The sequence below is a fragment of the Capsicum annuum genome, chromosome 8, assembly GCF_002878395.1.
Source record: "Capsicum annuum cultivar UCD-10X-F1 chromosome 8, UCD10Xv1.1, whole genome shotgun sequence".
Lineage (NCBI taxonomy): Eukaryota > Viridiplantae > Streptophyta > Magnoliopsida > Solanales > Solanaceae > Capsicum > Capsicum annuum.
In genome coordinates this window covers 150,686,631-150,712,835 of record NC_061118.1, presented here as the reverse complement: position 1 = coordinate 150,712,835, position 26,205 = coordinate 150,686,631, and the positions used below count along the sequence as shown (strand labels likewise).

General features: G+C 31.4%; 1 protein-coding gene across 1 annotated transcript; it reads left to right on the top strand.

The window, feature by feature from the left end:
- The first annotated feature begins 11,595 nt into the window (after window positions 1-11,595).
- Window positions 11,596-13,269, top strand: LOC107839466. The gene is made up of 2 exons (XM_016682962.2): window positions 11,596-11,923; window positions 12,018-13,269. Exon 2 carries the CDS (start codon window positions 12,115-12,117, stop codon window positions 13,012-13,014), a length of 900 nt encoding a protein of 299 aa, XP_016538448.2. The 5' UTR covers window positions 11,596-11,923; window positions 12,018-12,114; the 3' UTR covers window positions 13,015-13,269.
- The last annotated feature ends 12,936 nt before the right edge of the window (window positions 13,270-26,205 follow it).

Genomic DNA, 26,205 nt, shown 5'->3' with positions numbered 1-26,205 from the left:
TCCTTTTGGGGTTGAGGATCCGAAAATTAAAGCTGGAGAGGACGACACTGGATGTGTTTGTTGTCCTAGCAAACCTTCCTTGCTTCTTGTGACAGCTCCCAGGCTTCCGAAAGTAACACCAAGGATGCTTTCTACTTCAGCAGGGAACTTTGAATCTGCAGCCTTGGAAGCAGTTGATTGAGAATCGACCTTCTTGGAAGTCATTTCGTTGTTCTTAAACTTTGAAGTATGAAAAATTGAGATGAGAGGTAGAGATTGTTCCATTGGGCGTGCCAGAATTTGTTGGATAATAAAATTTTTGAGATCGAAAAATAAATAATAATTTGAGACAAAAAAATATTGCAACAATCAATTTTATTGATTTCAATGAGAGTGTTACAATCTCTATGAATCCTCTGATTCGCCTTTTTAAATATAAATTCAAGAGCTTAAAGCCTGATCTTGAATTTGAACTTGGTTTGTGGACTTGATGGACTTGATCTTGACTTATGCTTGAATTCAGGGGTTTTGATCTTGTTCTTAAATATTGCGGTCTTGATCTTGAATCTTGATGAACTTGATTTGAATGCTTGAGCTTTTTAGAGAAATTGCGGTGTTTGATCCACGAGCTTTCTCTTGCTACTTGTTAGAGATCTGGGGGGGGGGTCCCTTTTCTGAATTATGAGACCCCTATTTATAGTTGTAGAAAAGGAAGAGTCATGATGAATATGTTCTTCCTTTGACCAATCAAATTTAAGTGATGTAGCGCCTTTTTATGGGCTTTTATTTCATGGGCCTGCTGCATCATTTTGATATGTGGCATGATCCTATTGACTCCTTTACTTAACTTGACATGCCACGTCATTTGATACGTAACGTTTATTTGAGCCTCTGAAATATGATCATATCTTGGACTCGGTAAAGTGGACTCATTATTTGTAGCCCAATAAATATTGGACCTTATTTAAATCCATACATGTTTGGACTTAAATAATTAATTCAATTATATTAATCCGCAATATTTATTTGGGACTAATATATTTTGAATTTAATATAATTCAAATTTCGTATGGGTCAAATTAATAAAATTTTATTACTTACATATATATAATATAATTTTTTATTGAAGGGGGGTCGGTTGAACCCCCTAACTTACATGTAGCTCCGCCCTTGAATAGAGATATTACGATAATGCAATTAAACCTAACCTTTACAAAAGAAAATCAAAATCGACCCACATTCATCTAGCATCTGTAAATTAAAATAAAATAATAAGATAATAGAGATATTAAAACAATACAATTAAATCTAAACTTTACACAAGAAGTTCTTCAAAATCAACCGACATTCGTCTACTACCTGTAAACTATAAAAGAAAAATATAATAGTGATCACAAAACTTCGATTTTGATCCAACTAATTCTTGTCTGAGTGAAAATTTTGACCCTAAAAAATGATCTTGAATGAAAACAAAGAGGATATATACACACACACACACACATACATACACATGTTGAATTCTATTATGCTGACAAAAACAATGAAAAAGTTGAGGGTTAGAAAATCAAGCATCCACCAATCTAGACATGCAATCAAATCGAGTTAGATGAACATCAATCATATTCTCCCAATAGGCAAATTGATTTGTTCTCTAGTTTAACGTACATCTCAATATTTATAAAAGTGTTTTCTTAATTGAGTCCTATTTTAGGAGTATTTTTCTAATTAAACAGTAGAAAAGAAAATATTAATTAATTCTCCTATCATATATTTTAAGAGGCCCATATATTTTAGGATGTCTAGTTAATATAATAAAAGTAGTTAAATAATAAATTAAAAAATAGTGAAAAGACAGTTTTATCTAAAGAAGAGTTTTTTAATGAAGGGCAAAAAGTTCAAATCACCTTTCTAAGAGTCTTAACACTTTTAATATATTATAGATCATAGATATAGATATAGATATTGATAGATAGATTATAGATTATAGATTATAGATATAGATATAGATATAGATGTGGTCTTTTAATCGAATACAAAATTTTTAAAATAAATACACTCTCCGTTTCAAAATAATAAAATTGTTGGGTGTATGACACATTTCGTAAGAAAATTTTTTTAGTACATAAATTATAGGTTATTTGTCACTATTATCCTTTTAATTATTCTTAAATTACTCTCCTAAAAAAATATGATGTGCTTCAGAACCCCATTAAATGAAAAAGTAAAATTGAAATAAATTTTCAATACGACTATTGAAAAATGAACAATTCATTTATTTTAAACATTGAAAAATAGCTCAACAATTCATTTATTTTGAAATGGAGAGAGTAATAACTTTATAAAGTTTACTCCCTCTGTCCCATTTTACTCATTCCAAATTTTTAATTTAATTTCTCATTTTACTTGTCATTTTTCATTAATCAAGACAAGCCAATTTTTTTTCCTCTTTCATCCTCAGTATTAATTACTTTTTCTCCAAATTAAAATATAAACATCATTTAATAGGGTACTATAATAAAGTAGTCATATTATTAATTACTGCCTCCTTTAAAAAAAATGTCATATTTTCCTTTTTAATCCGTTTAAAAAAGAATGACCTCTTTTCTTTTTTGACAATTTTTAAATTTTAAATTTCCACGTGACATGTTTAAGACGTAAGATTAAAGGACATTTTTGTATATTTGACATATCTTTAATTTAAGATCATAAGATTCAAAAGTCTTATTTATTTTCTTAAACTCTGTGCCAAGTCAAACTAGGTCATTCTTTTTTAAATAGAGGGGGTATTTTTCTTAATCAATGTGCCAAGTTAATTTGAGACAAATAAAATCGGACAGAGGGAGTATAGTTTTATTCCTCTTAAAGTCACTTTAATATTTATTTTTATTTGTCCTTTCAGATTAAGTGAAATTCAGTAAAAAAAAATAAAAAATAGAGATAATGTTATTAAATAGCATTCTTTTTTCGACATACCAAAAAGGAAATGACAACACATCAAATGCGATGGATGGAGTATTATAAATTTTTAAAAAATTCATGGATTCAAATAATTAACTGTAATAATAAATAAATATTTTTTAATATAATTATCTCATATTGTACAAATAGTTTTTTCACATCGAGCATGAATATAATTTTTTTTACAAAATTTAAAATTATGGACATCTTTGCAAAAATGTAAATTTATGGTTATGTTTTAATTTTTTAAAAAGCAATTAAAATCGCAAATTTGGAATTAGAATTCTACTCTTAAGTGAATTTTGAATTTGAAATAAAAATTTTCAAATTGAATTAAAATTTTATCTAAATATCATGAGAGATCACTAATGATATCACATATCATATTGAAATGGAATGAATAAAATACAGTCATCCATCTGGCGTCGTATCGTATGTGGTACGAGTGTGCCACTGATACTTAAAGAACGTATTATAGATTTGTTTTTGAATTAATATATTCTATGGGATGGAGTGTTGACCGATCAAAAATATATAAAGAACGAAGATACATGAAATAAAGTGTGGGAGTGACTCACTGATGGACAAAACATCATAAAGCAAAACTGAGATGATTTATGTAAAGAGAAAATGAGCAAAAATGTCATAATGAGAAGGTGTTAGACTCCGTAAAAGATATGGTGCAGCGGATGAGGCTGCTCCTCTTTTAACCAAAGGTTTCGGGTTCGAGCTCTGTGTATAAAAAAATTCTTGGTAGGGAGTGCTTTCCCCCCGAATGGGGCCTTACGCAGTGCAAATTCAAATTAATCGGACTCTAATACAGGTACCAGATACCGGATGAGAAACACACACAAAAAAAAGTGTTAGATGTTGATAGTATTAGGTGTAATAAAATGTAGAGATAGATTGAAAAAGACTGTAAGGGTCGTTTGGTTGGGAATGTAGTTATGATGAGATTAGTTATACTAGAATAGGTTATGAGATAAATTATACTAGAATTAGTTATGTTGGGATTATTTTTTGTTAAGTGTTTGGTTTGTTGTATTCAAGGTAATATGCATGGTATAATTTTTAAGAATCAATTAATTGATTACCAAAATACCCTCCATCTTATTTAACTATTTTTATATATATATATATTTCTTTTCAAGTTTTAAATATTTATTCTTAAAAATAAAACTTTTATCTTATTTAGCTTAATTTTTGTGTGTGTGCATTTTCATGATTATATCATGTGTATTTTAAAAATAAAACTTTCATCTTATTTAACTTTAATTTTTTTGCGTGTGCCTTTTCATGATTATGCCGTGTGTGTTTAAAAAAAAATCTTACTACATTTTATTTAGTTTGAAATAAAAACTTCCAACTTAAGTTTGTTTAAAGTAAAAGAGGATTTGTTGTTTATGTCAATTCATTTAAACACATATCACTCATACACTAAAATATTAAAATTTATTTTAATTGATATATACAATATCAATTTTCAAGTGATTAAAAAATTATTTAATTTAAAATAAGTAATTCAACAATGGAGTCGGCATTTTAATTATTTTTTAAAGAAATTAAAATATATTAATAAGCGTAATAATTATTCAAATAAATTTAACGTATAATATATTCATAAATAATATATATATATATATATATATATATATATATATATATATATATATGTGTGTGTGTGTGTGTGTGTGTGTGTGAAATGAAAATGATAGGATTTGAGGGTAGTTTTGTCATTTTATAATTTTATACCAAAGATAAATTAAGTTGGGATAATAATCCCACCATATCAATGAATAACTTATTCTGGGACTAATTATTAATTCCAGGATAAGTACTTCCAAATATTGACAACAAATAAATGATTAAAATTTTTATCCCAAAATTATTTACTTTAATACCGCACACCAAACCATCCCTAAATGTAATTGCACATTACATGACATATCTTCGATTCATAAGGACATGATCCAATATAAAAAAACTATAACGAAGGGATCAAAAATTTTGAGACATTACACGTTGTTCAAAAATACTAGTATGATTGATGTGGCGACTGGCCAATCAAAGGACACTTAAGAAGACGATTTTAACAATAATTTATTTCAGATATCAAATTAACTGCTGACACTTTTTTAGTATTTTAATCACTTTAGTGAAGCCTGCAAGCTCAATAATTGTTATTGGTAATTTGTGTTTATCTCATTTAATTAATTAATATATTTGTCTTTTTCTTTTTCAGATTAACTTAATCTATCAAGGTCATTAACAAGCATACAAAAATCTATTGTGTTATGTGTATAATATAACAACTTCATTTGGATAATCATCTTAATATCATTGTAAATTGCAATCACGTAGAATGGTACTCCCTCCGTTTCAAATTATTCGTTCCAAATTTTTTAATTTGATTTCTCATCTTATTTTTTTTTTTCATTAATCAAGAAGAAACAAAAAAATATTTTCATGTTTTATCCTTTACATTAATTACTTTTTATTTAAATTAAAATTTAAGCATCATTTAATAGAGGTAATATGCTAAACTAGCTATGTTATTAATTATTTTTTAATTAATGTGTCATCTCAATTTGGAACGGATAATTTAGAATAGAAGGAGTAATTAGTAGAGCCCATGATAGATACAAATCAACTTTAATACGCCATTGAAAATCAGTTTTCTTGCCAACCCATAAAAGAGGGAAAAAAAATGGAAAAAAAAAAAATAAAGATTAATTTTTTTTAGTTGAGCTTTCATAAACTCTATGATAATAATGTACTGTTAAGTTATGAGGAATGCCATCTCTTTTTTGATTTAAGTATTTATTAGTAATTCTTTTAGCAATTAATTAACTATGTTTAATATTCCCTCCATCTCAAATTACCCGACTCAAATTGAGATGATACATTGATTAAGAAAAATAATTAATAACATGACTATTTTACTATAGTACTCCTATTAAATGATGTTTACATTTTAATTCGAAGAAAAAGTAATTAATGCAAAGGGTAAAACATGAAAAAAAAATTGTCTCTTTGTGATTAATGGAAAAAGACAAGTAAAATGAGAAATTAAATTAAGAAATTTGGAACGGATAATTTGAGACGGAGAAAGTAGTTTAGAACAAATTAAACCTATTCCTAAGACAACAAAGGGACGTAAAATGGATTAAGTTTGTTTGGTGTGAAATCAACAAACAAGGAGAGGGACACTAATGGGTCGTTTGGTACACAGAATAAGATAAGTAGGAATATTCATGACGTGATATATTTATGGGATTATTTTATTCTACCCTGTACATTGAATAATAATTCCACCATTTTAATACAAATTATGAAATAAAATAGTCTTGAGACTAGATAATATTTTATGCCAAACATGAAATAAAGTTAATATAAACTTCTTACTAGCCACTAATCTATTTTATTTGTTTGTCTTATTTTTTAAAATCTCTTTTAAAAAGAATGTTTTGTTTCTTCTTTTATGAAAATCTTCAATTTCAATTTTTCACATGTTCTTTGCTGAAAACTCTTTAATTTTAATTTTGCACATGTTTAAGATCACACGATTGAAAAATATTTCAATCTTTTAAAATGTTTATTAAAAATGGATACATAAAAAATTGCTAAATCTGCCAACTAAATCACTCGTGAAGACCACTTTCCAAGCTTACGACAGACCTTTTTTCCAATTAATAACGATCTCCCTAACCAATTCTATTTTCTTTTACTATTTCTTTATATGCCTTTAAAAAAAAATTGGTTAGCTAGTTGTTCTTTTTTTGTTTCCTTTTTTCAAATTTTAATGTTTTGCAGTTGTATCCAAAATTCCAAATTTAAAAATTTCTTCCCTCCCTATATAACTATTGATATTAATTAAAGATAGACGGGATAAAATTAGCCCATAAAATCATAATTTGTTAAATTTATTTATGTTTAGATTGATTATTGATTCACCTATTTACTAGCTCGACCGATTTTAGCTGGTTACAACCCATCAAAATTTAAATTGATATTTAGCCCAAATTGATTCATGAAAATTTTATAGCTAGCTCGTTATAGTCCATCAAATTTGAACTGATATCTAGTCCAAATTGATTCGTGATATCAAGCTCAACTCGTTTGCTTCATGCGCTGAATTTTAGGGTTAAAGTTTAGGTATTTTATTCTCATTATTTACTAAAAAGTATAAACTTAATTTAGTCTTGACATCGTAATGCAACTTAAACGAGCTTATTATTAGTAATTTTTGAGTTAATAACTCAAATAATCACTCAACTAATTAAAAACTTTTATTTCAGGAAATCACATAACTTTGTTAGACCTTAATTGAGTCACTATTTGAGTTATTAACTATAATTTTTTGTAGGTGAAGTCAAGGAAATTTCAATGAAGCAATAATCAAACTTGGTTACGTGCCTAATAAAGTTTAGTACTAGTACTATTTATACGAAGCATAATCTAATTAATAAATTAATTAATTAAATACCTCTATTATGATCACTTCAAGACAATAGCGTGTCGTTTAAGCATGAACTTGTTTCCATAATGGCAACACCAAATTAAACTGAGATTATAATTTAAATGAAAAATCAAAAGAATTAGGAATGGATTGCAGCAAAATAAATAGAATAATTCGATCCAATCTTTTAATTACTTAGAAATTTCTAACTTTGAATCCATAAAATGAATAAATTATGATTGGGAGCATTTGTGCGAATTCAAATTGATCGACATTTAAAAATAAATGTCATATACTAAATAAAAAATCAAAAATAAAGAAAGGAAAAAAGAAAGAGGAAATGGAATACAAATTAACCATTATATCTAAGACTAAAAATTGGTTCAACAACTCAACTCTTAATATATTTGTTGGTGGATGTCCTACTAATACCTACTTAATCAACTAACTATCTTTCTTGGTGCTATAATATTGAATTATTCAGAGAGAAATAATGATTGAGAGTTGGGACTTTTTATATAATCTAAAAATAATAATTTCTTATGTGTTATTAATAATTTTTTTAATGAAAAATTCTGCCAACTTTCGCATGGATAAACCTCCAATTGACTTAAAACTTGAGAAATTGTCAAATAATCATTTGTTCATGTACTATATAAAAGTTAATCAATTTCCTTCGTTATATTTTTTATTTTATTCACATGATTACTGTTTGCAAACCGTTTTGAATTAATCTCGTCATTAACGGAAGTATATAGTAAACCAAAAAATCAGCAGAACATGCATGGCTCAAGCCTCAAAGCATGCATGGTATTTACTATACTCTCGAGATAATCATAAATGCTACGTTGTTATATTTTTACACTATTAAATAACTTTCAAAATGTTTACGAAGTATTTTTTTATTGAAAAAAATCGAATCTACAATATCATAACATATAAATGTGACCTGGTAATGGAAAAATCTACACTCACTCAATTAAACTCACATTCTTATGTTTTGTTGTTTTGAGTATTTAGGGAGACTAGAAGCTGACTAAATTTTTAGGGCAACTATCCACTTGTACTAAAGGGGATTATTTATTTATTTATTTTTTAAAAAAGAGGATAAGTGTGGAACTAAGCTCCAAAGTGTAATAAATTTATTGTTGAGAAACTTACAATTGCAGCATTAATTCTTCTTTCTTGTTTTTATTTGTACAAGGGGACCATATGGATTAGAAATGGAGTGGGAGGTTGTGAATCAAACATAATAATTCTTGAATGTAAACTAAAAGTAAATTCTGACTTTCACACTTAAAATTAATCTAGGTTGAAGAAATAGCAACTCCAATTGAGTGGACTCTTTATTAACACCGAATATAATTCAGAGAGGAAAAAAACGTTTTATATTTTTTTTAAACTACTTTTCACTTTAAAAATAACATAAGAAAAAAGAGATTAACATTATTGATTCAATGATTAAACATTAACACCTTCCTGGTAATTTACTTTCTAAGATTTGAGACTAGGGAATGTTTTTTTTTTATATAAATACTTTTTGTCATTTCATAAATAGACAACTATATCTTCTGTTTTGAAGCTTCCTTTACCCTTTCTTTTTTCTTTTTAAATTATGGGGAAGAGAGGCACCCAAGTGTCATGAGAACAGGCATAGCAAGATGTTTTGATAATTATTTGATATTTGTTAATTTTCATCTCAAGTTATTTACATCATAATTTCTAAAAATAGTTATTTTAAATTATTTACATTATTTTAAAAATTTATGATAAAATTAATTATTATTTTTTCATTTTATTTCGTTCTTGAAAACTACTTACATCTCAATAGAGTAAATATTTAGTGAAGAGAACAAGAATAGAACAATCAAAATCTTTTGTTTAGGATTTATAATATTTGTATTATTTTAATTCATATCTAGTTAGGATTAGGATTTATTTATCCTAATTCATATAGAAATAAGTTTTCTAGTCCTAATTTAATTTGGTTTTCTAGTATTATAAATTGAGTTACCCTGTCACATACTTAATGTAAGGAGAGTAAGGAAAATTCTTTGGGTTATTGTATAAAATATTTTCCTTCAAATCGGTATTAGAGCACCTTTTTATTTCCACGTGATCCATTACCATGAGCCACGGGTCACCGAGATTTCATTATTTGCCACCACATCATTTTTTTAAGTATTTTTATAGTAATCGAAGCATGCAACTAGCTTTTTTTTTTGTGTGTGCATCTACAAGCTCGTAAAGGTAAGCAAATCGAGCTCTGCACCCTATTACTCCGCCCGCTGAACCAGAGCTTTGTTGTCTGTTGTTGAGTTCATCCAACCCAAAGATATTATTACATGAAATGATATTATCCGCTTTGGGTCAAAATCCATACGATTTTCTCTAAAAGTCTCACACCATTAAAAGATTTTTCATTATATATATAGTTTTTTAGTCTTTTCATTTATGCGATTTCTTTTCACACACTCAATAATCTCTCACTCGAATTAAGTTCCGTATGACTGAGCTTACAGTAGCAGAATCACAATTTTTTTTTAGAAAAACGACAAAGTCCAAAATAGTTAATATCTAGCATATGCACTTAATTTTTTTAATCATATATTTAGTGTAATTTCTTAGGGAAGAATACAAGAATAACCCAATGTTTTCTATTTCAAATTTCTCCTAGTACTAGTTGTAACTGTATAAGTTTTATGGTACATTATGGAGTTTTTGGTAGAGCACCATCTGGCTGGGCCAGCACCTCTCTTGGGATTCCAAATGGTATTAGTATAGGCAATGTAACACATGCATATTTGACTAATTAAATGCAACATCGTGTCTACCACTTGCATGTTTTGTTTGGACCTGGGGCGGAGCCACCTTATGGCTGGGGTTACGGGTTCATTTGAATCCCTTTTAACATAAAATTATACTATTTATATATAGTTAAAATCATGTTTTATGTACATATAGTTGATGTTGAACCCCTTCGATTAGTTTATGTATTTGCTTTTTTCGATTTTGAACTTTCTTAATGAAAATTCTGGCCCCCACCCGTTTATTCACATACTCCCTCAAAGTCTTTCAAAATCAGTGTCTTAAGTAAATGGTCATACTAGCATTGAATTCCCTTTGAATTCTTCTTAATCTCTAAACATTACTACTGCATAGTATTTCAATTCAAAGTGGTAATTAAGAAGCAGTCTCTGTAATTAATTTCAAAATTCTTAACATATCTTCACTTTTAAAGTAAAAATGAAGCAAATAAATGCACATTTAAAATGTAACATTATCAATTACTAACATACTTCAATTGGAAGTGTTAAGAAGTTCCCTTCTATTTCATTTCAAGATTCTTAGGACAATATTTACCCTTTTAAATGAAGAATTAAAGGAGTTACAAGTTTCATTTATCTTCCTTCTTTTTAATTCAGTTTATGCAAAAATTCTACCTTGGAGAGTAATGAGTAAGTAGAAACAAACCATTTTTTTCCTCTTCTGTTTACATTTTCTTCTGTCGTATCTGTGATGGTTCGTATATAAGATCTTTTATATAACTTCGATATAATAATAATGAAACAGGGTTAAAGGATGGATAAAGTTTGTTTAATCGGTAAATTTATCTCAAGAAGCACGTACATTCAAATATCAATTTTTTATCAAGTAGTATATGGCTTCTGATGTACAATAATGAAACAAGGTAAAAGGACGAGTAAATCTAGTTTAATCGGTAAATTCATCTCAAGAAGCGCGTACATTCAAAAATCAAAGTTTTACCAAGTAGTATATGGCTTCTAATTTACAATAATGAAACAAGGTTAAAGGATGGATAAATCTAATTCAATCGGTAAATCTATCTCAAGAATCGCGTACATTTAAAGATCAAATTTTTACATGTGAAAAATCCATCTTGGAGAGTAGGTGATCTGTGAAAAGTTATCTGTTTTGTTCTACATGTGAAAATGTCAGGTAAAAGCTAAATCAAAAAAAGAAAAATTCCATAGACAGTCTGGTAATTCATTTTTTTTTTCTATTTCTCTGTATCTTTCATTGAGTAGTCTTGTTTAAAAAGAAACTGCCTTTTCCAGAAACACTGAGTTGCTGTTACTTTATTTGAGCCTGTCACAATCTTACTAGTATGTATATATCTATCTGTAATTTTTTTCCTTACAATCTTTTAAAAGTATTTTTCTATGTACTATATATGTATATTGAGTTGGTGTTAAATCTTTATTTTTGTGATAGTGAAATGAGTCTGTCTAGTCTGCTTTTTGTTTCCTTCTCCCTCTTTCACTCTCTATCATATTCTTTTATTTTATTTGTTTTTTTTTTACTGCTACATTCCTCAGTTTTGTCTCTCATTTAGAGGGACCCTCATCCTTTTCTTCACCTTTTTAAGAAGTTTGGGTTCCTTGTTGTGTGCAGCAAAATGCATCTTTTATACATAACTCTCAGATCAAATCAAGAACACAGAAGAAGAAGATTTTGAAGCAAATCTTGATATAGTTTTGTGTCTTTCTTTGCTGATTAGTTGAGGTATGTTGCTTTTTCACCTCAAGTTGTATGCTTTTTTTTGGCCTTTTTGTTTGTTGTGCCCAATTCTGAAAGTTACTATTTGTGTTGTTTGTAGTTAAAAATTGAATCTTTGTGCATAAATCTGAGAGAGAAGAAACGGGGTAGAAGAAAAACCAAGGTTGTTGGAGAATAGAGATATTTTTGGTTAAAACATGAGGGATTTTCCTTCTTGTTTTGGGGAAACTGGGGTTCAAGTAGCTGATTTTTCATCATCAAGTGGTAATAAGGCTGCTCAGAATTTGGTGACTTGTGTTTATCAGTGTAAGTTGCGTGGGAAATCTTGTTTGCTTAATGTTACCTGGGGTAAGAATTTGATGGGGCAAGGTCTTACTGTTGGGATTGATGATAATACAAATCAGTGTCTTTGTAAGGTTGATATTAAGCCCTGGTTGTTCTCTAAGAAGAAAGGGTCAAAGACTTTAGAAGCATATTCTAGGAAAATTGATGTATATTGGGACCTGTCCTCAGCGAAGTTTGGATCTGGTCCAGAGCCATTGGAAGGATTCTATGTGTGTGTGGTTTCCGAAAGGCAAATGATTTTGCTCCTTGGTGATAAGAAAAAAGAAGCTATCAAGAAAACAAGTGCCACTCCTGCTGCTTCTGGTGCTGTTTTTGTTGCTAAGAAGGAACATATATTTGGCAAGAAGGTATTTGCCACTAAGGCTCAGTTTTGTGATAATGGCCGAGTCCATGATCTCGTGATTGAATGTGATACAAGTGGCACCAGCGACCCATGCCTTGTCATCCGCGTGGACAGTAAGCCAATGTTGCAGGTAAAGAGGCTAAGGTGGAAGTTCCGCGGTAACCATACCATTTTGGTTGATGGCCTTGCTGTAGAACTGTTTTATGATGTCCATAACTGGCTTTTTGGCACATCCATTGGAAGTGCCGTCTTCATGTTCAAGACCAACATTTCAGCTGAGAAATTATGGGCAACACAGCCCATCTGCGATCCCCAAACACTAAATTGGTCTTGGTCACAGAGATTCAGAGAGGCCCAGTCGCATAATCTTGGTTTCTCACTCTTTTTATATGCTTGGAAAAATGAATAGTCAATTTGATTGTATTCAACCTTGAGTTCTAACGTATACTTTAGCGAGCTGTGATTTATTGACTATGAAATTCAATTATACTTTCATTTTAAATAGTTGATTTGTTCTTTTCGTATGTTCAGTTGCTCAAGCTGAGAGCCAAGACAAATAGACATTTTTGCCAGTTTGGTTGTAAATTGTTCAATTATAGTTCTTTTCATTTACTTTTCCAATTTCCATGGAGAAGAATATGAAATCCATTTATTCTTGGTTAAAGGCTTCCTCTGGTTCATGTCTTTGTATGGCTGTGATCAATCTGAGAAACGTTAACTAGCAATTGGTATCTGCCTTGTTTCAAGGAACTCTCCACTTGTCCATTTTTTGATGCAGGCAGAATGTCCCTTATTGCAGTCCGATATATATGGTTATCTCCTGCATACTAATGATATACACATGTTGTTTTAACATGTTAACTTTGATATGACCAATTCCATGCAGGTGGTTCAACTGTTAATGACAGTTTATGGACTGAGAAATATGCTGTTTGTGGCCAGACTATGTGATATAAATGCATCATACGAGCAAATTGCTGCTTTGAAAATGCAATTTAAGAATATTGGTATGTGCTGTATCTTGTTAATCTCTTGTGTATTTGAAGCGTAGATGGATTGTGACAGTTCACATTGCTGCATTGAGATTTAAGAGGGTGTGGTGGGCCTGAATACTGCTGTCTACCTGATATTAATCCATTTTTCCACAATCCAAAGTGAAAAAAGCTCAACATACCCCACTTCTCGTGGACAATGTATATGTCCACTTATCCATGAGAAGCACCAAAAATCTTTTACAGATGTAATCTCCCCTGCCAGCTACTACACAAGCATTTCCAACTAGATTCTGTCTTTTTCGTTTATCTCTAACTTTCCTTTCACCTATGTGTAGCTGAAGCCGTATGTTGTTTTTTCCAATAAATCCTATTTTGTTCTTCAATGGTGTGGTTCTTCCTTTCCTGTTCTTTCAATTATATCATAACCCTCTGAAGCATGGCAGCATGGGATCACTGCAACTGCTTTTCTCCGAGAGTTAAAAATTCTGCTTTTTAATTCTGATGTTGGTGGATGGTAGTTAGTGTTTCTTTTGATAATAGGTGACTTACATATTTCTTGATGCTTACATGATAGGAGTTAGCAGAAACATTGTATACAAAGTATGATAAAGATATGCTAATAGCTATATTTTGTCATATAATTCATGCATCAGTTTGAAGGGGAGCCTTGGAGTAACTGGTAAAGTTGCTGATACGTGACCAGGCGGTCATGGGTTCAAGCCTTGGAAACAACCTTTGGTAGAAATGCAAGGTAAGGCTGCCTACAATAGACTCTTTGTGGTCGGGCCCTTCCCTGGACCCTGCACATAGCGCGAGCTTTATTGCACTTGGTTGCCCTTTATTTTTTTCTTTTTAAATTGATGCATCAGTTGCTATCTCATCGAAAATTCCATTCAACATCTAAAAAATTCTTTCTTTCATATGGTTCTTTATTTTTTTCGTAGATTACTTTTTTGATGATGGTGTGTCCAGTCAACTTTCATTCACCTCAATTGACCAGTCGATCTCGAGGATAAAGATTATTCCCCATAGTCTCACTAGCCGACCTTGACACTGTTATTTGTTTTTCTTTATGAATGAGAAATTTGTCCGCTTGATGATAATTGGCCAGCCCCTCACTCAAGTACCAGGTTTAGTTTGCTTGGCTTAGAGCTCAAACCTCTAAAGTCAGAAGTCCCTCAACCTTTGCCTCTTGGACTAAACTTGGGGGACTTGATATTGACCCCTATTATTTTGAGGTCACATTCAGTAGTTAGAATCTGCCTTGATTTGGTATCATTCAGTTCGCTATAACCCACAAGCAAGGTGCTGGGTAAACCTGCCCACTAAGGTTGGAGCACATAGTTCACACACTAAGTGTTGTAACTAAGAACGGACTGGGATCTCTGGGTTGATACTCTGTCTCAACCATACCATTCTGTCAGTCCCTCCACAAGGTGCTTTTTGTGTTTCTATGTTATTGCTTGTTAGACCTTAGTCCTTCCTGATGTCACCTGAATTCACTGTGATAGACAGCTGAAGCACAAACATCCAACATTGTTTCTTGCCATTAAACTTTTAAATTCAGGCCTCCAATAACCAATATGCTGATGAGGGAAATATTGTGATTTTGCTACTTCCTTTAGTGTTTTTACAAGTTCTATAACTTGATGTAATCCACTATCATCAACGAAAATGCGAGAACTCTCACCATCTCTCAAGAGGGATTATCCATGGTATTTCTGTAATGACTTTGCATGGTCAAGAGAGCAGCTGAAGGGTTGAGTTGAGTTGACAACTCTTTCACAAACATGGATCTATTTAACTCATAATGAGCTTTTTTTTAATGACCGCATAAGTTAATCTGCCGTTGCTTCATTGGCCCTACAACGACAGCAGTTTCCAATCTTATGTATCAATTTGGAAATTCTGGTAACTTGCCTGTTTTATATTTTTTTATATTAGGCAGGCAGTATCGAGCATGTGTTGTACCGCGATAAACCACTGTTGATCAAAGAGAGTAAAGGAAGTAGGGACAACTTACAGTTGGGCACTCTTTTGTCAGTTGTAGCCCATTTATATGCTTCTGTTGATGATCCATCAGATTAATGCACGAACGAGTTTCATCATTAGCTCGTGCCTTAAAGCTTCTTATTGTGTCTCTACCCGGAGCCCTGGAATGTTATAACTGGATTGTCTTCTTTCTTGTTTGCATCAGTTGAGCGGAGGGTCTATCGGAAACAATCTCTCTACCTTCACAAGGTAGGGGTAAGGCTGCGTATAATGAACCTTCCCAGACCCCGGTTGTGGGATTTACACTGGGTATGTTGTTGTTTGCTCGCATCACTTAACGTAAAATAATCTGAAATACTGTTCTATTGCATTAGTTGACATTATCCATTATTTTTTGGAATGCTGCTTCAATGTAAGTAGTTAAGCTGTAATACCAGGATCCAAAGGAATAAAGGTATTCTTTTGCTATATTCAGGAAAATAGGATGCAATTCAAGAAAAGTATACTTTACTTGAGAATGCTGTCATAACATGTATTAGTTTGATGCACGGTGGACCAACTTTTTAAATGATTCAGACATTTCTGTGAAAATTTGACTAGATGGAGTTCGGATATAATGTGCCTATTTGACATGCCTTAATTGTGTGAAAGATGGGCTGCTGGGATTTGCTTATGTTTTGGATTCTTCTTGAGAGAACTTAGCACTCAGGATTTGCCTGTATCGTTGACTCTTCGTGTTATCTGACTGATTCTGTCGTTTGACGTGCTAATGGATCGCAGAATAACTTCGTTCTCCAGATGAATATCCATTCAGTTTAATTGATATAGAAAAGAAGATATTCTTGCTTCTGTGTCTAATGGTCTGTTCTTGTTTGGTGGGCCGGTTATAGCGTCCTATTCTGCAGAGCAGTTCCCATCTCAATATCTGTTTATTATCGAGTTGTGATTTGAATCATTGATATTGCTCAACAAGAGAAGTTTTGTAACTGCTGCAACTAATTGATGCATTGTAGCAGTTGATTAGTTTTTCAAAAAAGTGCAGGTAGTGAGTGATGCATCACTTTTGATCAATCCCATATTTCTTGAAACAAATGTAGTATGCTTCTTCACTCCCGTTGTTTTCGTTTCTCAAAATGCTTTGAATGACTTTACTTGAGCCAAGGGTCCATCAGAAACAAACCCCATCTCTCTGCCTCCAAAGGTAGGGTTAAGCTCCCCTAACCCCACACTCCAAAGGTGGAGGTAAGGTCTGCGTATACACCACCCTCCCCAGACCCCAGTTGTACTTGTGGGATTATGGCATGTTGTTGAAATATGGAGTATGCTTATCTAAAAACATTCCATTGAATTTTATAGGCAACAACAAGAGGGGTAAAGAAAAGCCTAAAAAGCAACATTTCAGAATTGCATAAACTCTATGAAACAACTAAACAATTCATTGTGATAGTGCAGAAATAACATGTTGATGAATGGTTTTTCCAGCAGTTGCAACAATCTTAAGCCCACCTTCCGGGACCATAGTCGAAGCATTCCAGCAAAGCTCATTCCCTTCCCAATCAGTAACAACACCGGAACAAGAGCGAGGAAATCATAAGGATCGAGAGCACAATCAACGACAGCATCAACAAAACCCGAAGCCAACTCACCAAAAACAACGTCCTCCCCACCTTCTTCGCAAGACTATCATAAGCTCTCTTGGCATCATCATTATAATTCGGAACCTTCAGATGAACCCGAGCTTTACCAAGATCACAACAATCCACTGTAGAATCTACTCTCTGGCCATTAATCGCCGTACCTTTCCCCTTAACACCAAAGAAAACACGCATTGTCCTTAGTATGCCAACCAGTCTCCTCCCCGTAAATCGAATGGGAAGGAAAAGCATCAAGAATGACAGAAACTATAGCCTGTTCAGCTTCAACATCGGCACAGGTGACTGGTCCGTCTCCATCCTTTTCTCTGAACTGAAATCTTGCTGCCTTGGAGTAGTATTTACGTACAACTTCGCCTGCAGCATCAGCAGCTTTGTTGACTTTTTCGGTTAAACGGTTTAACTCCATGGGTGAGCTGGAGATTGTAGCCATTCTGCTGATGATGATTGCTTCAATGGCGTTGAAGAAACAATATTTGCCTACTATAAAAACAAAATAGAAGAAAATCAACAACAGCAGAATCCTTTTTCTCTCTCTCTATATATATTTGGGCATGGCGAGTTATAATCCTAAACAAACTCAGAAAATAAATTTTGTGTTCAAGTTGCCTTATACTACTATTTTCCTTATTTATAACTCATTTAAATATTTTTTTAAAAGGGTAAAATTTATTTATATACAAAAAAGTAACTCTTTTTGATGTTTTGATTGCCATTAGTATCATAATTTTGAAACTATTGTAAAAAAAAAAAAAGAACTTGCACTTCGAGTTAGCATGAGAAATTTAGGGTTATTGTGATTTATGCAATGTAAATTACAATAGACGAAGCAAACCCAACGCGATGTAAATCAGAACGGACAAAGCAAACCTAATACAATGTAAATTATAATAGACAAACTCAATATTACGAGATTGACTGAAAAGACGGCATGAGAAATTGAGAATCCATCTTGAACCCCATAAAGGCCTCTTATAGGGCACCGCCGTTTAACTAGATTATAAAGTAAATTAATAGAGAATCTTACCTGTTTAACTAGATTATAAAGTAAATTAATAGAGAATCTTACCTGTAATTAACTTTTTATTCAAATAATTCAAAAGTAAATCGATACCATCAGTTTTCATAAAATATATTTTTAATTTCGTATTCAATTTTTGAAAGATTTTCCAAGAAATAAGAACATTTTCTGGTCCAATTTGAGCCCACTAAATTCACTCTCACTGCTTAAGGCTTTTCAGGGCCCAAGAACAGGCCCAAACCAGTCTATCGGAGATGGTCTTTTAACTTTTGCACCTCAAATTTGTGATCTTTAACTTTGTTTCTATTGCTCATTTAATGAAAATATGCGGGTCAAAGTCTCCTTAATTATGATTTATGACTTAATTTCACAGGACAATTTTTTTTAACATTAGTCTTGCAAGACTTTTGATGAACTTTTATTTTGGGGCATAACTTCTGCCAATGAACTTATTCTCGTGGCATAACTTAGAGTTACCCAACTTATACCTGTACATAACTTGTGCCGTTGAAATATTTTTTGGGGACATATCATAGACCACTAAATTTCTGTCTTTTGCATAACTTAATTATGCCTTGAACTTAATTTCTTCTGCCACTACACTTGTACCTTGAGGTATAATTTGTGCCATTGAACTTATGTTTTGGGCATAACTTGTGTCTTGAGCGCAATTTCTTTTGCCCTTCAATTATACCTTGGGGCATAACTCGTGTCGCTAAGCTTATGTTGTGCCAGTAACTTATGAGTGCATGAGTCATAACTCTGAAGTGTTCATCTTTTTCTTGCATTATTAATATAGGTGTATAATTTTAGTGTTTCACAAAGGGTGATCATTTAAAAACAACCACATGAGAATTGAACAATTGAGCAAAATGAAACGTTTGAAAGGGACGAGTCGAGTGAATTATTGTAACAGTAAAATTTCGAATAACCTGTTATTTTTTCGTATAACAATTATTTCCTCCCCTTTTGTTTTCTTACGCCATGTGCCATTGCTAAAGAAAAGGTAACATAATCTTGTAATTTACATGACCTAACCACCAAATCTGTCTTGTCCATGTGTTGATTTTTTGCTTTGGACCCGTATGCATTAGATGGGGGTTGAAGTCACTTTCACAATAATGGTCCATAGGCTGGAAATGACACATGAAATTAAATGGTGATGGGGAAATTTATCCTCAACCAGCTAGCTAGCCCCTTCGTGGCCTCTTACAATATCATTGAAACTCACTTTTGATTCGATAGATTTTGGATAACTTACATATGGATCAGATACCACATCAAATAGAAGTTAATTTATCCTCTATATTCATTTTTTCTTTTACCAACGTAGTTTTACTATTTTCAATAAATATATTACTTGATGAGTGTCAAATTAGCAGCGAACCCCAATAACATTACACGTTGATAAGGAAGTTCAATTGAATTACGCTGCGCAAAAATAAAAAATAAAAATAAAATAAAATATATATATATATATATATATATAAGCCTACGCAAAGTACAAGTAGAAGCAAACTCAAATACATTATTACTAAAATAAACTTTTCTTTTGGGGTTAAGTAGCGAACTTGAATGCGTGTACCTCACTTTAATGAGTTTAAACGCTACACTAAATATGATATTTGTTTAGTTAATAAAAATGAATATAACATCTTTGAACATGTAAATATGGATAATTTATTTAATTAATTATATAACATTTATAATATCTAAGATACATAAGGTAGTGAAAATGTGGAATACATTGACATCCCCTTATATTTGTCAGTAAATTTTATTTCTAAAATAATTTTATATTTACTCACATGTGTATATTAAGATTTTAATTTAACTATATACTTTAGATTTATAATTTCATTAAAAAACTTTAAAAAATTGTCGTGTTTTATTTTAATTTCAGCAAGTACATGCGTAATAATTGAAGATTAAAGATATTTTAGCATGCAAAACAAGTAGTGTTTAGATTTTGCACAAGAATTTAATAAAAAATTGTGTTTTTCATTGTGTTAAAAATTTATAAATGTTTATATTATTTGCTTTATTGTGAACTCATGCAATTCAATTCTCTACCCTTTATGAAGTACAATGTTATTATGTTCTTGTGCCTTGGTGTCTTCACTAAGAAGATTGACTAGTGATTGACAATAAAGTTGTGCAATTTGACTTGATTCAATCCTAAAAATGCAATATTTGACCTTCGAATTCCATGCAAATAATTTAGAAATTTTCTATGTGAATGAAAAGACAATTAAAATTAGTCTAGAGTTTATTAAGTTGGCATTTTTTATTCATCCAATATCAAGAAAATTAAATTAAAAACTTCTTCAGTGAATTATCAAGTAAAATCACAAATTCATAAGACTTACTAAAAAGAAATCAAGTCAACTAAATTGTACTATTATCTTTTCTTTATCTATTTTTCTCTTCCTTAAACGAAAGCAATTTTTTTTACAGAAAAAGATAGGCAACAAATCTGCATAAAGAATACAATAAATATTCGAAAAAAAAACTCAAATACAAACAAATAAAAATTATAATTAGTTAAGTTTATTGAACGGCTCAGTAAAATTGTATATTTTATCTATGCCAAGGAAATAATTTTTTTTTTCGTATCTTACAAAATTCTTCAACTTCAATACTTCGCAAGAAAATATCTAAAAGTAATAAGCCTCTAAAGTACGCGTGTTGCACGTGTATATTACATCAATTCATAAAAAAACGTATTCGCTCCCTTTTACTTATCACAAGATTTTGTACTTAAATATAATAATTCTTTTCCCTTTAACAATATTATGAGTTTTAGTTTAGCGTATGAAATAAATCTCAATCGAGGCTATATTTACAAACATAAAAGGACATTTATTATTCATGATCAAAAAAATCAATGTAATAGAGAAGAAAATCTGAAACTGTAAACCACGAAGTTATGTCAGAGATTCAATAACGAAGGTTACTTACAAACATAGAAAAGATGTTTTGTTATTCTTGTTTAATAATACCAACATAATAGAAAAAAAAAATAATCTGAAACTTGAATATTAAATTAAAAAATTAGGTTAGAAACTCAATAATAAAGCTACTTACAAATATATAAAAACAATTTGTTATGCCGTTCTGTGTTGTAGAAGGAAGATTATTCAATTTATAGAAGTCCAACATCTTTAATTTTCCTTAAAAAAGGTTACTTAAATATGGAGTTTTTTTAATTTTTTTGGGGAAAAGTAAAAATTAATTATAATAATAAATTATTTATGATAATATTTTATATTTTTTGCTAAGTAAATTATTTATGTTAATATTTAATTTTCTTTCAAACTCGCGTTGAGGAATATGAAAAATTTATCTAAAAATAAATTAGGATTCCTACCCCGAATGTGTATTGGCCATTTGGTAATGATTTTAGGTTTGGGAAGTGACTCTTCAGCCTATAAGGTAGGGATTTTTTTTCTATCACTATTCTTAACTTGATAGATATTATATTATTATATAATATTTTTGAAAGTATTGTATTTAATCCAAATAAAAGTTTGAAGAAACATATTAGGACTTTTGCCTAATCTTTTTTAGACGTGAGAAAAAAAAAATTATAAAATTAGGAATTTAATCATAATAAGAAAATCTTCTCCATTTAAATATTTAATATCATAAAAATTATAAAAAATGGTGAAAAGATAATTTTGTTTATTGTGGAGATTTTTAATGAAGGGCAAAAAGTTAAAATCACTTTTATAAGGGTGTTCACACTTTTAATATGTTATAGATATAGATAGATTATCGATTAATGGGTGGAACCCGACAAGCCAACAAGTTTATAAAGAAATGAATGTAAAAAAATAATAGGGTTATATATTTAAATATAAAGTCACTATTATATAACTAGGGATAAAAATATAATTTTATTGGGTTATCGGTTTACCCATTAACTAAAATCTCAAAATCGAAAATCGAATTGATATCCCAATAAAATAAATTTCTAAAATCATTTAAAAATTATTAATCTAATAACTTGATACCGATAAATCAATAACGATTTTTTTGATTTAATTAATTAAGATTCAATTTTTACATATTCCTAAATTAAAGTATATCACATAAAATAAAATGAAGGGAGTAATATTTTTGAGAATTACAGCTGAAAAAATTCTATAAATGTTCCCTCCCTGGTCCCTACCCAAAGAGGCAAAGAGTACACACCTGATAAAAGGAGGTCATGCACATGCTGGCAATACATTGTACAAACCATACAAATGGCATAAAATTTAATGAGGTATATATCACATTTGCATGGAGGATGATGAAAATCACTTACACCATTTTACTACTGCAGGTGTGTCATGCCTCAACAAATCACTCTCTCAACTATATATACTTAATATTTTTTCATTTTACTTATTCATTTTGAACTTTGCATGTCCTTAAGAAATAATGATCGATATCATTATCTTATTACAATATCATTTTAGTTGATTTTAGTCTTAAATTTTAGAAAATGATTTGAAAATAAATTATTGATGTTGAAGATAAAACATGAAATAGATATATATTTTGCTCGATACCTTAAGAGATAACAAGTAAAAAAAAAAATATTTTTAATTCAGTGAACAAATCAAAGTAAACTGAGGGAGTAAATTTAGCTGGAGTTACGTGGATGGCTTGGCACATCAAATTTAATTATGAGAAAACGATCGATGCTGTACATTTTTCCTTTGCACGAGAATCGGTGCTTTATATAAATAATAAAACAATTAGATGCTAATCATAATATAATTCTGAAGATGACTTGCAGATTATATAAATCTTCTACTAGAAATCAACTTTCAACTTCTGCTAGAGTATTGCTCAGTAATTATTAAATGATAATTTCATAGTGTACGACAAATGATTAGAAGGCTATTTATAAGTAAACCGTAGGAAACGTCGTCTTTTATGGACCTCAACCCTATTAAGACTCTCACTCGCTCATTTCTGAGTCTGTTCAATAGCGATTATGAGGATCTTGAACTCTCTTGCATTGTCTGGAGTATTGGCCTTACTTGACCCAGTCATGCATCGATATCTGCTCTTATGATCTCAGAGCTAGCTAAGAGGGCCTATATCGGCGTGATAATGGAATAGGGTGCCCTATGTATGGCCCTTAGGGAAAGCAATTACTTCTCTGGGTGACACCTGATGAGACATTTGGTGCCTGCGTGACGCTATTGTTATTTCCACAATGTGATCGGATATGCAGAATCTGTATATTGCAACAACAACTTCAACTAAAGTTCAAGTATATAGCCAAGAACACAATGAAGTATATCAAATACCCTCAACATAAGATCAAAATGACCTTTCCAAGAGGTGTATTTTATTTTTCAGAAAAATAGATGAAACAGAAATGACTAAGACCAAGTCGTTCAAATTCACAGACTTTCCTTAAGGAATAATTCCCCTCACTGTACCCGAGGTTATGGAAACTTCCTCCCAGGATAAAATGGCCTTCAATCCGATTATAGCGGTACATCAAATAGGCGGATTCTTCGAACGCACTGAACAATTTAATGATCACACAGAGTATTTGAAGACAAGAAGAATGTTTGTAATCTAAAAATTTTTGTACCAAAACCTGTGGATGAAACCAGGTTTATATAGCCACAAGATGCCTGTTCAGAAAGGTGGCATTGGTTCAATTTAAAGGTGTGTGTCTTTTCTGAAAATGCATGTCTGTTCACTTAAAACAGTGCATCATTTTACTGAAACAGTACAAACCAGTTCGTGTGAAATATTGTGTCCTTTCATCGAAACATTGCATCAGTTCACTAGAACAGTGCATCTGTTTGCTGTAACAGTGCATCTGTTTACGGAAAGATGAACAGTGCATCTTTTTGCAGAAACAATGCATCAGTTCAGTTGTATAAATAGAGAATCAAAACACATTGCTTCGTTTTACTGTTTGGTAAATTCGGATCATCAAATAAAATTTGTCCAAAAAGATAGATCTCATCTATCGATTATTTGCCAAATCAAAATCCGAAGCCGAGCGAGCGACGACGACGACGGCGCGAGGCATCTCTATTTTCTTACCTCACTTATCATGTGGAGTAAGTGTTCATTAATATAAACACTACAAAGTTCCCTTCTCCCACCAATGTGGGAGAATTAGTGGACTTTCCAATTTCGGAGTATACCTTCTAAATTGGTATCTCCTTCCTTCCACGATTTTTCTCTCCATTTTTTTTCCATTCACACTTCATTCATATACTATGAACCCAACAATCCCCTACATGAATGGGGAATGGCTATTTTTCGTAAAATTTTTACGGACAAGTATGTGATCATCAAGCGAAGACTGATTGCATCTGGATAAGTGGGTTTCCTTTTGAACTTTCCGTAGTGAACATGCATCGGATGCACTCGGTCAATTGGTAGATTTGATATCTTTGAACCGTCGAGCTTTAATGTACACCTAGACAACACATGTCACACAACCAGCCTTTTACCGTTTATGGTTCTTACAGTTTTGTTCTTTTCAGCCATGAACACGTCCCGGTTTTTGTGAGAGCTTAGAGAATAGGCCTTTACTAACATTCTCCTTGATGCGGCTTCCACTTCGCCCTCGCATAGGTGATTTCTAAACGTTCAATCCTATAGATTAAACTATTTGGTCAAATCTGCCAAATTTAGATAATCATTAAAAGACTTTTCACCTTAAGTCTTATCTTAGTTTACTATACATTGTCTACATCATGAGAATGAGTTGGGTAATTGACAATGTTGAACCTGTCAGACACAACTTTGTTTGATCTCCTTGAACCTAGCTCTTGGGATCTCCAGTCTGTTAGGTAGAGTTACCGCCATGCTGACTTGTCCTAGGTCTTAAACCCATTCCCTTGAATGTCCTTTCTACTCCTTCTCTAGATAGGCCTTTTGTAAGTGGATTCGACACATTATCTTTTGACTTTACATAGTCAATTGTGATAATTCTACTAGAGAGAAATTCTCTAACGGTATTATGTCTTCGTCTTTGCGAGATTTACCGTTATACATCATGCTCCTTGCCCTACCTATTGCCGCTTGACTATCACAGTGTATACATACTGGTGCCATTGGCTTGGGCCGATACGAAATATCTTTCAAGAAATTCCGGAGCCATTCTACTTCTTCACCGGCTTTATCTAATGCGATAAATTCAGATTCCATTGTAGAGCGAGCGATACAAGTCTGTTTGGATGATTTTCAAGAAACTGCTCCTTTACCGATAGTAAATACATATCCACTTGTGGATTTTACTTCGTTCGATACGATGATCCAATTTGCATCACTATATCCTTCAAGTACCGCAGGATATTTATTATAATGCAAAGCATAGTTTTGAGTGTATTTAAGATACCCCAAAATTCTTTTCATTGCCATCCGATGAGTTTTGTTGGGATTACTCGTGTACCGACTCAATTTACTGATAGTGCATGCTATATCTGGTCATGTAACATTCATTATATACATTAGACATCCCAATACTCTTGCGTACTTCAATTATGAGTCACTTTCACCTTCATTCTTTCGAAGTGCAAAGTTCACATCCAATGGAGTCTTGGCAATACCGAATTTCATATACTTAAACTTGTCAAGTACTTTTTCGATATAATGAGACTGTGACAATGCTAACCCTTATGGAGTTCGATGGATTCTTATACCTAAGATCACATCTGCAACTCCAAGGTATTTCATATCAAACTTGCTCTCGAGCATTCGTTTTGTTGCATTTATGTCAGAAATGTCTCTACTGATGATTAACATATCATCCACATATAAACAAACAATGACTTGGTGTTTTGGAGTGTCTTTAATGTAAACATATTTATCACATTCATTTATCTTGAATTCGTTTGCCAACATGGTTTGGTCAAACTTTGCATGCCATTGCTTAGGTGCTTGTTTTAGTTCATAAAGTGACTTAA